This window comes from Siniperca chuatsi, linkage group LG11, assembly GCF_020085105.1.
Source record: "Siniperca chuatsi isolate FFG_IHB_CAS linkage group LG11, ASM2008510v1, whole genome shotgun sequence".
NCBI classification, from domain to species: Eukaryota; Metazoa; Chordata; class Actinopteri; order Centrarchiformes; family Sinipercidae; genus Siniperca; species Siniperca chuatsi.
Window position 1 is genome coordinate 19,557,244 of NC_058052.1, and position 14,179 is coordinate 19,571,422.

Below are 14,179 nucleotides of genomic sequence, written 5' to 3' on the forward strand. Positions count from 1 at the left end.
TAATGCATGACTGCTACAGATCATTATGCACAGTTTAAGAAAGGGGCGGAGCATAAAGAAAAGCTTCACTTTATTCTCAGCTACTGAGCCCAGAAGGAGGCTCATCTTTGGTTAAGTATTCAAAGTATCTGGCTTATAACTAGCTCATCTAAAGCAACAACAACTTGCTAAAAGAGAATGCCCCTCAACTAAGCAAAAGACTAATCTTAATATCAGTAATTTACTTCAGTATTTACCCTTTTCCTACCTTTGCTGGCACTGATGGTTTGCAGGACCATCTCTGAAGCTCCACGACGATGCAGCCGGGCCTGCTGGTACAGCAACTTCTGTTTCTCCATCTCCTTCTCCTGAGCCACATAAGATTCAGTTTGTTTGTGTCTCAACTATTTTGTTTTATAATTAAAAAATATATATATATTTATCTTATAAAATCTTCAAATAATGGAATACATTTTTGCTCACTGAATATAACTTAAAGTGATTAGTATTAATTAAATAATTTATTATTAATTATTATTGCAATAGAAAAATTAAGAAGAAAAAAGTCAAGCCAATTACAGTTAAATACTGTTAGCAAGAAACACCTAAAATCTATTTTAAAAGTAAGAGCCCATTCACTCACTTCAAAGCTTTCCACCTCCTGTTCTTCATCATCATCATCATCTTCCTCTCTGTGGCAGCTCTGGGAGAGCAAACGTACAGCGCAGTGTGGTGATAAAAAAAGGTAGAAAATAAATCAATATAGAAAAAATACAAAACATACAAACTCGCTGTCCCTCATTTTTGGTTATATATGGCATGTGACAAGTACAAAGGCATGAAAGCAAAAAAATTAAAGCAATATTAAAAGAAATCCCATTAAAATTGTATGTACAGTTTATGTCTCTTTAGTGTTTATTGCTGTCAAATGCTGGTAACTGACCTTCAACCCAAAACATGCAACTTCTGTAGTAGCGTCTGCAAAATTTTATTTATTTTGTCTCACCTCTTGTACTGAGCATTAATCTGGCCTCCAAAACCAGGGATTTCTAAATACCATATTGTCACGCAATTATTATTATATTACTACTATACATGTAACATTAGAGAGAATCATCACTTTCTAAATAATGCATGATTTAGTATATTATTTGAACACGTCAACACATTTAGATACTATGAATCTAAATCATTCTTCATGTTTTATTACCTTGGCCATAATAGCAGCGTAGGACTTATAGAGACTGTCATTTCCAAGCTTACTGTGAACAGGGAAGACAGATGAGATATATGAGTGTATGTCAAGGTATGGACAGATGCAGCATTCTAAAAATGGCTGGTCAATGACAGTGTCCAAGCTGTATCTCCCTGGATCCATTCACAGCACTTAAACGTGATCTCCTTGATTACATAGTTGAATGCAGCACCACCTAAAAACACCCCTAAGCAGTGTGTGTGTGTGTGTGTGAGTATCTAGAGTGTGACCCTTTTACTCACAAGTCTGCCCAGTGGCACTGAGCATTTTTATTGACCAAGCCAGCACACCTGGAATCCGGCTGATTTGATCACATCTCTAAAGTGACTGCACAAACAAGAGTGTTCTCCCACCCCTAATGTATTTACTGTGACATGGAGAGAAATGGTGAATTTAATGTTATGCTCTCAGACGGCATGTGAGTCTCTGCAGGATTATCATGGGATTATCACAACGATACCTCGATGGGATTGGTGGACCAAATCATGCATAAATTAAAACAGCACTACAGGCATACTATAATACATATTCACAAGTTTGTTCGATAAAGATAGATTAAGCATTACGGCAATAGGTTAAAGGGACAATTCACCCCAAAAATACATAGCTTTCCTCTTACCTGTAGTGCTATTTATCCATCGAGATATCGGCTATAGTGATGTTTGCTTTCTTTTTTTATATATAATGGGAACTATATGGCACTCAGCTTGTGGTGCTCAAAAAAATACAAAAAAGAAAAACTCAACAGCAATGTCTCTTTCCAGAAATCATTACCCAGTTACTCAAAAAAAATCTACAGATCTTGTTGTGAGCAGTTTCATGTAGGAACTATTTTCTTTCTACCGATAGTTCCTACATGAAACTGCCGAATGCCATATAGTCCTCATTATATTCAAAAAATGCAGACATCTCTACGGCTGATATCACCAAAACTCGGCAACTCACACCAAAACAATCTAGATGGATAGATAGCACTACAGGTAAGAGGAAAAATATGTTTTTTTTATTTTGGGGTGAACTGTCCCTTTAAGCATTACTTTGAAGAAAGTGTCTGACCAATGAAGATTTTGTTATCAGTTGTGTCCATGTATAACCTACCTGACAAAAAATGAAAACACTACTGGAATACTGTAGTATTACCAAAACTTCTATTTAAAAAGCATCTAAGAGAGACCTACATGTTACTTGCACCAGCAAACATATCTGCAGAGTAAACCTACAAGATTTCAGGCTTTCAGAAAACAATGGCCACAGAGAACAAAAAAATAAAAAATAAATCACGCTTCTGACCAATTTAATATTGACTTTCCTAGTGATGGGTCTGACCACTAATAAAAGTAGAATGAGGTTTTACTGCATGTGATCTTTTATAATGAACACACACACACACACACACACACACACACACCTTTGTGTCAGGGCGGTTCGACTGAAGAGTGTAATAAGTTGTAGGAGGGGATCGATTGGTTTGGCACCATCTTCCATGTCCTTTTCTTCCTTTCTGTCACCCCCACACAGCTCCATTACTCCTCCCTTCTGCAATCCAGAGAGAGACAGTAAAGCCACTACTGTGTGCTCTTAAATAATGTCACCCACTGACCATTCACAGCCTCTGGTGGCTGACTAACGTTTACACACTGCTCTCTTCCAAACACACACTATACAGTATACACAAACATATATAACATGATTGTGTTTATGTGCAGTGAACACAAAACAATCTTTATTTGGAACTTCTGCTACATATACACATAATTAAATACTACTTATACTACATATACGCATAGTTACAGTAAAATGCCTTGATGTTTTAACTTTTTCAATACATTATAAATGTTTAAAACGTTAGTAAGATGATTACGCAATAATGCATGCACAATGTCACATCACACCGGTCAACTTGACCACAGTTAAATATTTAACCGACTTTTGTGCCAGGAGGTGTGCCCTACAGACAGCACTTAATTCCATGTTGTAACAGCTCCATCATTCTGCTAATCCTGTCCAAATTCTGTACAACAGTAAGTACTGATTCTAACCAGTGTTTGAGAATGCTGTGTTCACACTGAAAAATAAAAATTAAAAAACTAAGAAAACTAAAAACAAAATTATGTATACTTGAATATGCCTATTCAATTTGCTTGGGTGTGATGTTGACCAAATTGTGAATGGTGGTGAGCTGGCTCTTATATTAAAAAAAGAGAAATAAAAGTATTACATCTTTGGAAAAGACATTTAATTTTTTCTTTATTTAGTTTGCAAATTTGAAAAAAGCAGTAGCTTCCCAAAAATATGTTTGACTGATGACTGTTGGAAAGCATCTTGTATCATTTCTAATGATGCATGTTAATCTCATGTATACTGCAAAAATAGCATACTGCAGTAATAGTATATAGTGTGAATTTGGTGCAGCAAAGGAAGTGGGATTTGTATGCAGCCTAGAGGATGTGCTGCCTAAAAAGCTCAACTGAGGGCAAAAAATACCCTTAGGTGCAAGCTTGATCACAGAATCAACTTGAGACATGGAGAAGGAGTAAAATGGGCATCTAGGTGAAATGTTTTATTTTTATAAAGTTGTCTGGGTGCTTTGGTAATCTAATCTGTACAGTAATCTGTATAATGTGCTAAACAAAGTTAGAGGTGCTATAAAGTTAATTAAACAAACAATTCTCGGCCATATTTGAGGTACATTCACATTCATGATTAAAAAATATGGGTTATAGATGAAAAGTGACATTTTGTGTTTCTCACCTGATCATAATTCAAAATATAGGCATGTTTTAAGTCTTGTATGTTACAGAATTATTTTAAACTTCTGATACTCAATATGGCTTGCTTTTCCACTCACAGCTAAATCCTCCACAAGCTTCTCCTCAAAGCTGTGGTCCTCAGCTGATATCCAGGATTTATTGTAGCCTTGGAGGAACAGGTTGACAGCCCTGTGCCTGGGGAGGAAGAGGAAAGAGTGAAGAGACAAGAGATTTCCATTTCTCCTATTTGCAATATACAAATGCAAATAAGAGATTGAAAAACAGGCAGCATAGAAGGAAACTATTAAACTATAAAATACCCTGAGCTTTGATTAGATCCATTATTCCTCATTCATTAAGGTGTCTTATGCCTATCCAAGGTGATGATTGTTACATCCACTAGAGAGTAAAGAGTGCTACACCACAGTGATAATTTACAAGACACAAACACCAAAATATATTCCTATATACAAACACGTACAAACCACCCGCAGTAAAAGGGTTTTCATATGCTAATGTATTTGCTCCGGTTGGACCTGACATGGCTGTGCCTAATTAGGTTTTACATTACCTCTCCATCACAGTAGTGTCGCCTGAACAATTGAACAACACTTGATTAGGTTTGATGGTGCTACTGTACAAGTTCATACATCATATTCACCGTTTTTTGACCTGAACAGTAAAAAGGGCAAAGAAAGGAATCTAACAAAATGCAATGAAATTGTGGTTTTCCCTGACTCATTTTGTGCCTTTCAGCAGATCAAGACAGAGCCCCTAATGAATGGATCAAGCAACAAAATTACTGTGATTTAAAAAACAGTATCACTTAAAGGCTAACTTGTCGATTACCCTTAAAGCTAGGGTAGGTAACAATGGAGAAACTAGCAAGAGACAGCTAGATTTTGAAAATATCCAACTGCAAAAATCCCACCCCTCCCTTCAGGCCTCCCTCCAAAGCCACTCCCCCAAAACATATTTTTATGCGCAATGAGTGCACGGGCAGAGTGCGTGCAGGTAGGTAGGTAGGTAGGTAAGTAAGTAGGTAGACAGACAGGTAGCAAATGAAATGATTAGATAGGCTTATTACAAGCATTTTTTTCAATTTTTTCCAGAGCATTTGATTTATTGATTGCTGTCAATAAATCAAATGTGAGAGAATGACATACATTACCTACCCTAGCTTTAATTCATTAATTACAATTATTTTTCCTACCTCTTTTCACTCTTCATTTTGAAGCTTAACTGTTAACATTTTGATGGATAATTTCAGAGGGTATGAAAACACTACAAAAGACCAAATAAAACCTACATGGCATATCATTAAATGATTATCTCCCTCTGACGAGGCTCCTTCAGTGCAAAATGTTCACTAATACTGTATTTAATAAGCAATTAACCTGAGCACTAACAGCACTTTTGTGGGTGCAACAAATCTATGTATACACAACATGTAAGGTAACATACCTGGGTAAGTTGTAGAGGGGAGCCATCCTTAGGCAGGCCACCACTGCTCGTTTCCTCTGTTTGGATAAGACCTTGTGCCATGCAGGTTTCTTACTTCTCTGTGGGTGTTCCACCTGGACCCAAAACCAAAGATAGATAATGTAACAAGGTAGTGTATATGAACCTCCAATGACCTAAGGTGTTTTGATGGTTGCTGTTGTACTGCATAGGTTCACCTTCATGCATTGGTCTTATATTTATCATGCATTAGCACTGCAGGCACTGTCTTGACTGTAATATATTCAAAATACATTTGTTTTTGGAATAAGAACACACCCATATTTCTTATTCCATTAGCTCCCAGGCCTTGTAATATCAAACAGCTGAAAAGAAAGCAAATCCTAACTTGTATTAACAACAGCAACAAAGTGTAGCACTGCAGTACAGCCAGCATGTAGTGAAGGTGGGGCTTCTACAATTGTGCATTGGTAAACAGTTCAAAACATGTTAACAAAGGTCTGTCAAAGCCATGTAGGGACAACTAATCATGTTGTCAGAGTTTAAATTAGATGAAAAAAATAATTCAGCAATACTACTGTAACTACCAGAAGAGTCTTTACTTTACTCAACATACACATTTCTCTTCTCAGAGTCTAATGATCACAGAGGAGGGTGGCACTCAATGACAAGAAGTCACTTTATTTACAAAAGACAAGAAGAAGACTCTACTCAGTGTCTTTATCAGGGATTTTTAGAGAATGGATAACAGTACAGCCTATACTTAGGCCTATACTTGCCTATACACAAAATGGCTGGAACTATTAGTGGCCCAGTGAGGACAAGGAATAAGGATGGCTCTAAGAAATTCTGAACTTTATACAGATATTTCAAAATAAAAGTTCACATAAGAATGTTCAACAGTAAATACAATCACACAAACTGTTAAAACAGTAATAAAAATAATGTAATAAAAATATCAAAAACGTGTTGAACAACTACAAAACATCAAGGCCTCTTTCAGTTTCCTTAAGAACTTTTCCAAGACATATAGGCCTTTTTCACAGCAGCCGTCATCATTGTAGGAAGAGAACAGGTGTTACTAATAACATTAACGATGGCTCCGTTGTTTCCCAGCAAGCCATGACAGTGTGACAGTGAGTCAGCATGCACGATGCCAAGATCCTGAAACTGAACTGAAGCAGCTAAATGGAATTCAGCCATCATTAGCCCTCTAAAACAGAGATCCCGCAATACTGCCGTAAGGAAGACCTGTTATTACACTGGCTTTGCTTTTTTAGACTGAACCAAACATTTTATTGATTGATTGATTTTAGATAGTATGCCGGCATTCCGGGAGCCAAAGAGGCGTGATGCGTAACACAACAGCGGCTACATTTAGTGTATAACATACACGTCAGGTAGCAACATTGCTTTCTAAACAATAATAATGGTGGGTGAACTGAGTGTTGAGGTGCTTTTGCCAAGCCGTGCACATTTATGCCACTCTGCAAACCCAAGCAAAGTCACTGTGCATCGTATACAACATGATATGAACAATGGCGGATTTGTGCGAGCAATATGTTTGTGCGATTGATTTGATGTTAACTGTTGCTACCTACTTTTTAAATTCCCCTTTGGTGGGTCGCACACACAACACGTTATCAAAATGTCACACCCCTGCCACATCCTCCCCCATTTTTCTGCTGCCGTCTTAACAACAATGCCCCCCCATTCCGTATTTGTACATTTTATACAGAACGGCGAGGCGGAATAATGCTGCAACAGACTGTATAAAAGAGGCTTCAGATTTCATTGTTTACACCTCTGCTTTTCCTACAATGGCATGTCAACATGTGTTCCGTAGAAAAGGCCTACAAAGAAGAGGTCCATTACTCAAACTTTGGCCAACAAAAAAAAAAATCTCTTCTTGTCACTTTAGAGGTAACAGTTGACTGGTGAAGTAAGAAAATGTGTACTGGTACTACCAGCAGATAAAAATATATCTGAACGTGTTAAAGATAATGTTTTTATATTGCTTTAAAAGCTCACCTGGTCCAGGTAATACAGGACTCGAGCTATTTCCAAAATCTTGTCTACAGTTCTTTGGGCATCAGTGATGGCCCCTAGCTGGCTCGGGTGCTCTGCATAAAGGGTCTCCTGCCTCAAGCAGTTTGACGCCTGTAAAGAGAAAGAAGAATGGCACATTTATTTCTGTTCTGCTGGTATTTCAACCATTCAATTGAAGATATTTTTTAGAAAGGCTGCTGGAGAGGTCTTAAACCCAGGGAAATAAGGTTTATGGCAACAAGGAAAGAGAATTAGCAGTTCAGAGCAAACACCTTTAACAGGGCAAAACACTTGAAAGAATGAAGAAGCTTGGTTTGAAATAGTCAGGCTAATAAACATTAAGAAATCAAGTTGTCTGAATCTTACTTTCCCTATTGCCATTAATTTCCTTGCTTGAAGTCTCATACGATCAACAACAACTTAGAGTCAGTGCTGATTATTTCACTGAAAATAACTTATTTTCATACAACCAACACTGGAAGGGCTGTGCAAAAATATGGTCAAATTTCTGTTTAAAAGTGTGTCTATGCTAATGACAAAGCAGAATTTACACTTTTTTCCATCATTGACTTATGAATAAACATATTCTTCACTGACTCAAACAAATATTGCATGCATACTCTGTTTCTGGTGAACAATAAATCACTGACTGAGATTATTAAAACAGCTTTGGATTTTACAGGCTACAAGAGCATTCTTCAGTTTAATTTACCATACACTTATTTGGCATGTCAATGAATATGCAGAATTAGAATGCACAAAATAGAAAAGATATGCGCTTCAATCACACTCTAGGAATTCAAACAATGGATAGACAATATGGATAGACTGATATAGGAATTCCACTAACCATCATATCTATTTTTAAGGATTTTCTTTAATTTTGTACTGTAAGATTTTTGTGCAAACAAAAAGAAATAAAACCCCCAAAAATGTGTTGTAATACAACTGATACTCTTAATTAATTGAAAATACTCAAATACTATATAAATGTTGAACACAAGAATAAAAATGCAGTGACAGCCTTTACCTGACTCTGAAGATGAATAAGGTAATTGAAAACATGCTCTCGAATCTCATCTTCAGTTTTCTTCTATGGAAAGCAAACAATGGCCAGCATTAAATATATATATATATATATATATATATATATATATAAAAGACATATTTTAAGAAACTGACCTTCACTCTGATCATAACACACTACAGATTATCAAGGAAAAACACTCTTTACACTGTGATTTACATCTTAAAAGGTTTTGTCATCATGGGGGCTGCATTAAGGCTGGTATTGTCCACATTTCGAACCAACCTTAGTGAAGCCATTCTTAGCCAACATGATAAGGCTCTGGTCGCTTGGAAAACAAACCCTGAGTCCCACAGGGAGCAGTCTCTTCATGGAAGCCACAATGAGAGAGGTGTGTGTGGAATAACGATCCCCCTTCCTCTTTATCCTCCTCTTCTCATGGTCGAACTTAGTATTGAAAAGCCATGAACATATATTTACTTTTTGAGACTTAACTGACAGTTGCCAACTTTTTTCTGATTACCATAGAACTACTAGTAGTGTCTGTTACGTAAAGAGATGTAGTTCTTGCACATTGGTGCAAGCATAATGTCATAATGTCAATTTAGAAATATGGCTGACCTTGGACATTTTGTCGTTGTTGACCAAGAAAGCCAAGTTGTTGATTTCATTTTGGACAACGTAGTTCTGTTCCTCCCATTTGAAATTCTGTTGTAGCAAGCACAGGTGAAGAAAAATGTCATGGTTTATGGCATACAATATTCACTTGCATAGTATTGACATGAGAAGAATAAAAACACTATTATGTGTCATCCTCACATGAGATTTGGCCCAGAATATAAAGACCTCTGCCACCATGCTGAACAGCTGCTCAGCATCAGCGTTTGACTTTTTCAGCCAGCTGGCTCTGAGACAAGATAGACCAAAACACATCACATTATCATCACAGAATTTATTCCTGTAAAGCTAAACGTATGCCTAAAATAATAACTAAAATAACCACTCAATTTTTTTTTCTGTATTTTTTATTTTTATTGTTAATTTACAAACAGTTATTTAACTCAATGATTTTTCTCATTGTTTTACCATTTCGGCAAACACTAATGCAAAATTTGGTGTTCAAAAGGTTCCGGAAGAACTTCAGAGGTCAGATGATAATTACTGGTGGGGTAATGCCAATATAAAATTTAGTAAAATAAGTTTCACTTTCCATTGAGTCTATAAATACTTAAAATTACTCCTAGAGCTTTTGGCCTCAGAAAATAAACTTGTTTCTCCACATTTAAGCTTCATGGTAGCATGCCTTACCGATTAGAATCCACAAATGGGATGAGGAGGGGATAGAAGGCATAGAGGTCTCGAACCAGCACAGTGAACTTCTCCTGTATCTGCAACTCTGCTTCGGAGGTATCACACCCTTCTGCTTTCATCAGCTCCTCCTCTAGCATCACACATTCGGCCCTCTTCCTCAACTTCTTCATCAGTGGCAGGAAGTGGCTCTTTAACAGCTCAGTGCGGGCTTCGCATATGATTGGCTGAGAAAAAACTGAAAGATATGACAACTGTTAATAGTGGGAAAAAGGAGCATGAAAGTCATAACTGATGTGGGATGAAGAAATCCAAACAGCAATCGCTGTACATGACCATAATACCTGCCAGCTGTTTCATCCAGTCACCCTGGCTAGCGCCCACATGGTTGTGGATGATATGGAGGATGTGGCCAAGTAGGTCACTAGCATCCTGAGGAATGACAGAGGAGCAGATTGGGCTGTCTTGCTGGCCCTCAGGGCCCCAGTACCGCCAAAGGGACATGTAGCTGCACAGCATGGGCAAGGTGACCTCCGTGACATGGATGTAGTGGGCCTGGCGAGCTCCAGCACCAGCGCCTGCCAACTCCTCCACTTCCCCCAGAGCCTGTTCCAGAGAAGGCAGGAGGGGAAACATGTCCTCCACCTGATCTGGCAGCCCCAGGTCTAAAAGAAACAGATATGGAAAATAAGGCTGAGAAAACAGAGGGGGTAAGTTGTGGGGTTGAGAGCTATTCAAGAAGCCCAAGATTAAACGGACAAAACTGATAAATATCGGTGTGTATGCAGTGTGTTACCTTCTCTCTCAGTAGCACTCATGGTGTTGTAGATGGAGTAAGGGTTGTTTAGGTTTAGGGCTGGCTCCAGGAAGCATACAGGAAAAGTCCTAGTCAGGGCTGCCAGACAAGTGCCTGCTGCTAGCCTCTGTCTGTATGGAAATGCTGTGTTACGACATTATATGTACAGTATGCACAAAAACTGCTCAGGTAACATTTAAGTACCATTTTTTAACCAAAAGTTTATGTGAAAAAAACTAAAAGTACAGACATTAAATAGAGAAAAAAAACATTATTAAAAGAAGAAATTATTGTCATTAGCACAAACTCTGAAATCACATAGCAATATAGGCAGTACCCCTCCATGTAGATGCTGCTACTGGTGCCTAGAGAGTAGAGGCTGTTGAGGATCCTGTAACAGTACACCTGGATACTCCCCACTGGAAAGACAAGGTGTTGCTTAAAGCTGAGATCCTTGTAAGGTTTCTTTCAGAAACAGCCAAGAACACTGAGTAGGAACACTGATAGCATACAATCACAGAGACATGGACTAGCTAGATGGCTGCTGATTCAGATAATGAATGATTCCTGTAAGGTCAGGGTATTAGTGAGGGAGACAATATGCTCCTGCTGCTGTGTGGCCATGATTGAGACACTTAATGAGAGCTAGTTTCAAAGACGTGGAAGGTAGATAGTTGAGGAGGTGTCCCTGAGTGATTTCAGGGGTGTGTAAACCAGCTGTTCATCCAGCTCCATAACATATGGATGGAAACAAATGAGACTACTGAAAACACATGTGGTGATGGTTTTAATTTTACTATTGTGAGATGATACAGAAAGGTATGTTTACGGGCTACATTTATAACTGTGTACTTTAGGGCGCATTTTAGGGTTTAAAATGCATCGTACAATAATTTCAGAAATTCTTTCTTCACAGTGGCCTACATCAAGGTAGCCTTTACCCAGGAGGTCAACTCCATAGTTTTGAATGCCAAGATGCTGGAAGAGGGAAGTGAGGGTGGGGAGAAGAATGGAGGTTGTGTAGCTGAGAACTTTGGCCACCGCCCTAGACTGTTGACTCCTACTCTGAGGCAAACAGACCAAGGTCACAGAAAGGTTTTCTACAGTCATCTCCAGATCAGCTGCAGCTGCCTCAAAGAATGAACGCAGAGATGCTTTGATTGACTCTGCGGCTGACTTCACCAATGTCCTAGGGTCAAAGGGTGAGAAAATTTAGATTTTAATTAATATTAACAAAATAAATTTGTGACAAGCAAGCATTTCTGGATATATTGTATGTGTAATGGAAAACAAAATGTATTTGATTTCTACAAAAATAGATAATGTAAAAGGAACAATGTTAAATGAAAAGTGTAGAAATTTAAAATGTTAAAGGTGTCATGCATTGTCTTTTGGCAAGCTATAATAAAACCAGTTATGTGGACTAAATCAGTTGCTAATCTATCCACCAGACAAGTCCAAATGACCTCAAGATTCTACTTCTAGCGTAGAGGCATTGTCCTCAGAGAGCAAAAGTGATATCAACTGCAATTAGATAGCATCAGTGTATCAGTGGCTCAATTATACCAGTCATCTCATCCTCAGACATGGTGGTATGACACTGATGTGACCACAAGCAGAGAGAGGAGATCAATTTAGGCAGAGTGTAACAGTAGTGCCATCTAGCTACCTGGCATCCAGAGCCTGAGCCAAAACATGGAGGCAGCTTGCAACTGATGAGGCTTCGTTTCCTGGGAACACACACACACACAAAATCCAAAATGTCAGTACACATGCACAGACGAAAGATATGCAACTAGAAGAACATGCATAGACACACACTTAGAATTAGATGAATCTCAATTACATCTTTGAGAAAGCAGAGACACAAAATTTGAAGACTAAACAGACACAATCATGGACTACCAAAGAGCAAACCAAGGAAGCAACAAAAAAGATAACAAGTGGAACAAATGAATGCCTGAATAAACATCATTTCCACACCATTCTTACCAAAGAGGGAGATCCTGTGTCTTACTAGAGCTGCAAGCTTACAAAAGAGGCTGGATGTAAGGAGAAGAGACAAGTGAAGTAATGAAGAGAGGAGAGTGGAAAAAGTAATTATGGGGCACGAAATCAGAAGAATGGCAGCACAGAAGAATGAGGCTTCTTCTGTTAAAACAAACTTAAATAAAATAAAACTGTTCAATTATTATGCAAAACATGCCTGAGGAATTGTCCCATAACAATACAATGTGCAAGAGCATATGAAAAATTTTAAAATACTGCTAGTGTAATCAACATACTGTATGTTTTGTTGGGGCTGACACATACCTTGCGATCATCTCTTTTTCTTTTTTTGAGGCATGGCTTCTATTACCACTTGAGCAGAGAGAAGTAGACAGGAAATACAGATGGTGTCTCTTCACAAATTGTTCCAAAAGAGGAAGGATAACCTGTTCAATGGAGTAATGGCCAATGGTCACTTCATAAATCAACATACCCACATTAATGGTCAACCAATTAATCAGTCAGCCAATTAATCGGACCCATAAGATACACAATGTTTGTTACAGTCGGTTGCATTTGCTAATGGGCTAGAGATATCCTCAATTCAACAAGTGGGTTTAAGTTAACAGGAGTCCAAAAGCTAGCGTTAACATTATCAACTTGCCAACAACGTTTTGAGGAACAAATGTTATGGGCTTCTAATATATAGTTTTTGCACTTGTGTACGTGTGTCTGTTTGTCTGTGCTTCAATACACCAAGCTAACTTGGCACAGTGTTTAATGATACTAGTGGATTCGCAGGACATAATCTTCACTCTATCACACTGTTGTCACTCTCTAGTCACTTGGTAGATGGAATGCGCAGGCTGTGCAATGCAAGTGAACAAATGTATTACTTTTTAATTTGTTTGATCACTTAGATGGGCTATTTGGCTTATAACCCGAGTCTGTCAACAAACAAAAATATGCTTCAGGACGGTTTTGGGAAAGTGGAAAAAAGTTGCCTGTGCCTAAAACTCTCATGCACCCTGCTATAAACGTTTACCTAAATTTCGTCAGTCACCATCATCTTGTCTAAATGTTAACACGTTTCTCCCCTCCTAAATGACAGACAGAGTTTGACAGATCTAAAACCGTTACTGGCTAGCATTAAATCTATATTGTGTTACATATAATAATGTATAATAATGTATTCTATACATGGAGTCATTAAACTGCATGTATAGAATAATGCAGTTTAATGACATCACTTCTGACAAACTATACCCCGCTGTCCCTTAAATACCAGTCACGTTCTGAAATCTACAGCATAACCCAATATATTTTTCTACTTCATTAATTAATTAATTATAATAATTCCATCTAAAAACAACATGTTACTGGCTAAGATTACCATGTATATTAGATTGTAATGTGTAAGGAATAATGGAATTATACGTGACTTTTCTTTGTTTTTTTATTTATAACCCAAATAATGACCTTGTATTTTTTACAAGGTTATTGGCCATCGGCCGCCTTGCTCTCTAAATATCGGCACTGGCAATTGAAAAACCCATATCAGTCGA

General features: G+C 37.9%; 1 protein-coding gene across 8 annotated transcripts in view; it reads right to left on the reverse strand.

The window, feature by feature from the left end:
• ryr2b (ryanodine receptor 2b (cardiac)) overlaps nt 1-14,179 on the reverse strand; it is a 70,932-nt gene that overhangs the window by 19,233 nt on the left and 37,520 nt on the right. For 5 of the 8 annotated variants that reach the window (XM_044214762.1, XM_044214761.1, XM_044214766.1 and 2 more), the window contains 19 exons: nt 12,939-13,060; nt 12,618-12,667; nt 12,295-12,355; nt 11,567-11,814; nt 10,963-11,044; nt 10,626-10,756; nt 10,174-10,494; nt 9,830-10,067; nt 9,341-9,428; nt 9,143-9,229; nt 8,807-8,968; nt 8,525-8,587; nt 7,477-7,605; nt 5,449-5,561; nt 4,083-4,179; nt 2,643-2,770; nt 1,190-1,241; nt 623-682; nt 248-347 (listed from right to left, as the gene is read on the reverse strand). In XM_044214762.1, the coding sequence (XP_044070697.1) occupies nt 248-347; nt 623-682; nt 1,190-1,241; nt 2,643-2,770; nt 4,083-4,179; nt 5,449-5,561; nt 7,477-7,605; nt 8,525-8,587; nt 8,807-8,968; nt 9,143-9,229; nt 9,341-9,428; nt 9,830-10,067; nt 10,174-10,494; nt 10,626-10,756; nt 10,963-11,044; nt 11,567-11,814; nt 12,295-12,355; nt 12,618-12,667; nt 12,939-13,060 (2,332 nt within the window). The remainder of the gene's footprint in view (nt 1-247; nt 348-622; nt 683-1,189; nt 1,242-2,642; nt 2,771-4,082; nt 4,180-5,448; nt 5,562-7,476; nt 7,606-8,524; nt 8,588-8,806; nt 8,969-9,142; nt 9,230-9,340; nt 9,429-9,829; nt 10,068-10,173; nt 10,495-10,625; nt 10,757-10,962; nt 11,045-11,566; nt 11,815-12,294; nt 12,356-12,617; nt 12,668-12,938; nt 13,061-14,179) is intronic. The other 3 variants (XM_044214763.1, XM_044214764.1, XM_044214765.1) reach the window with 3 other exon arrangements.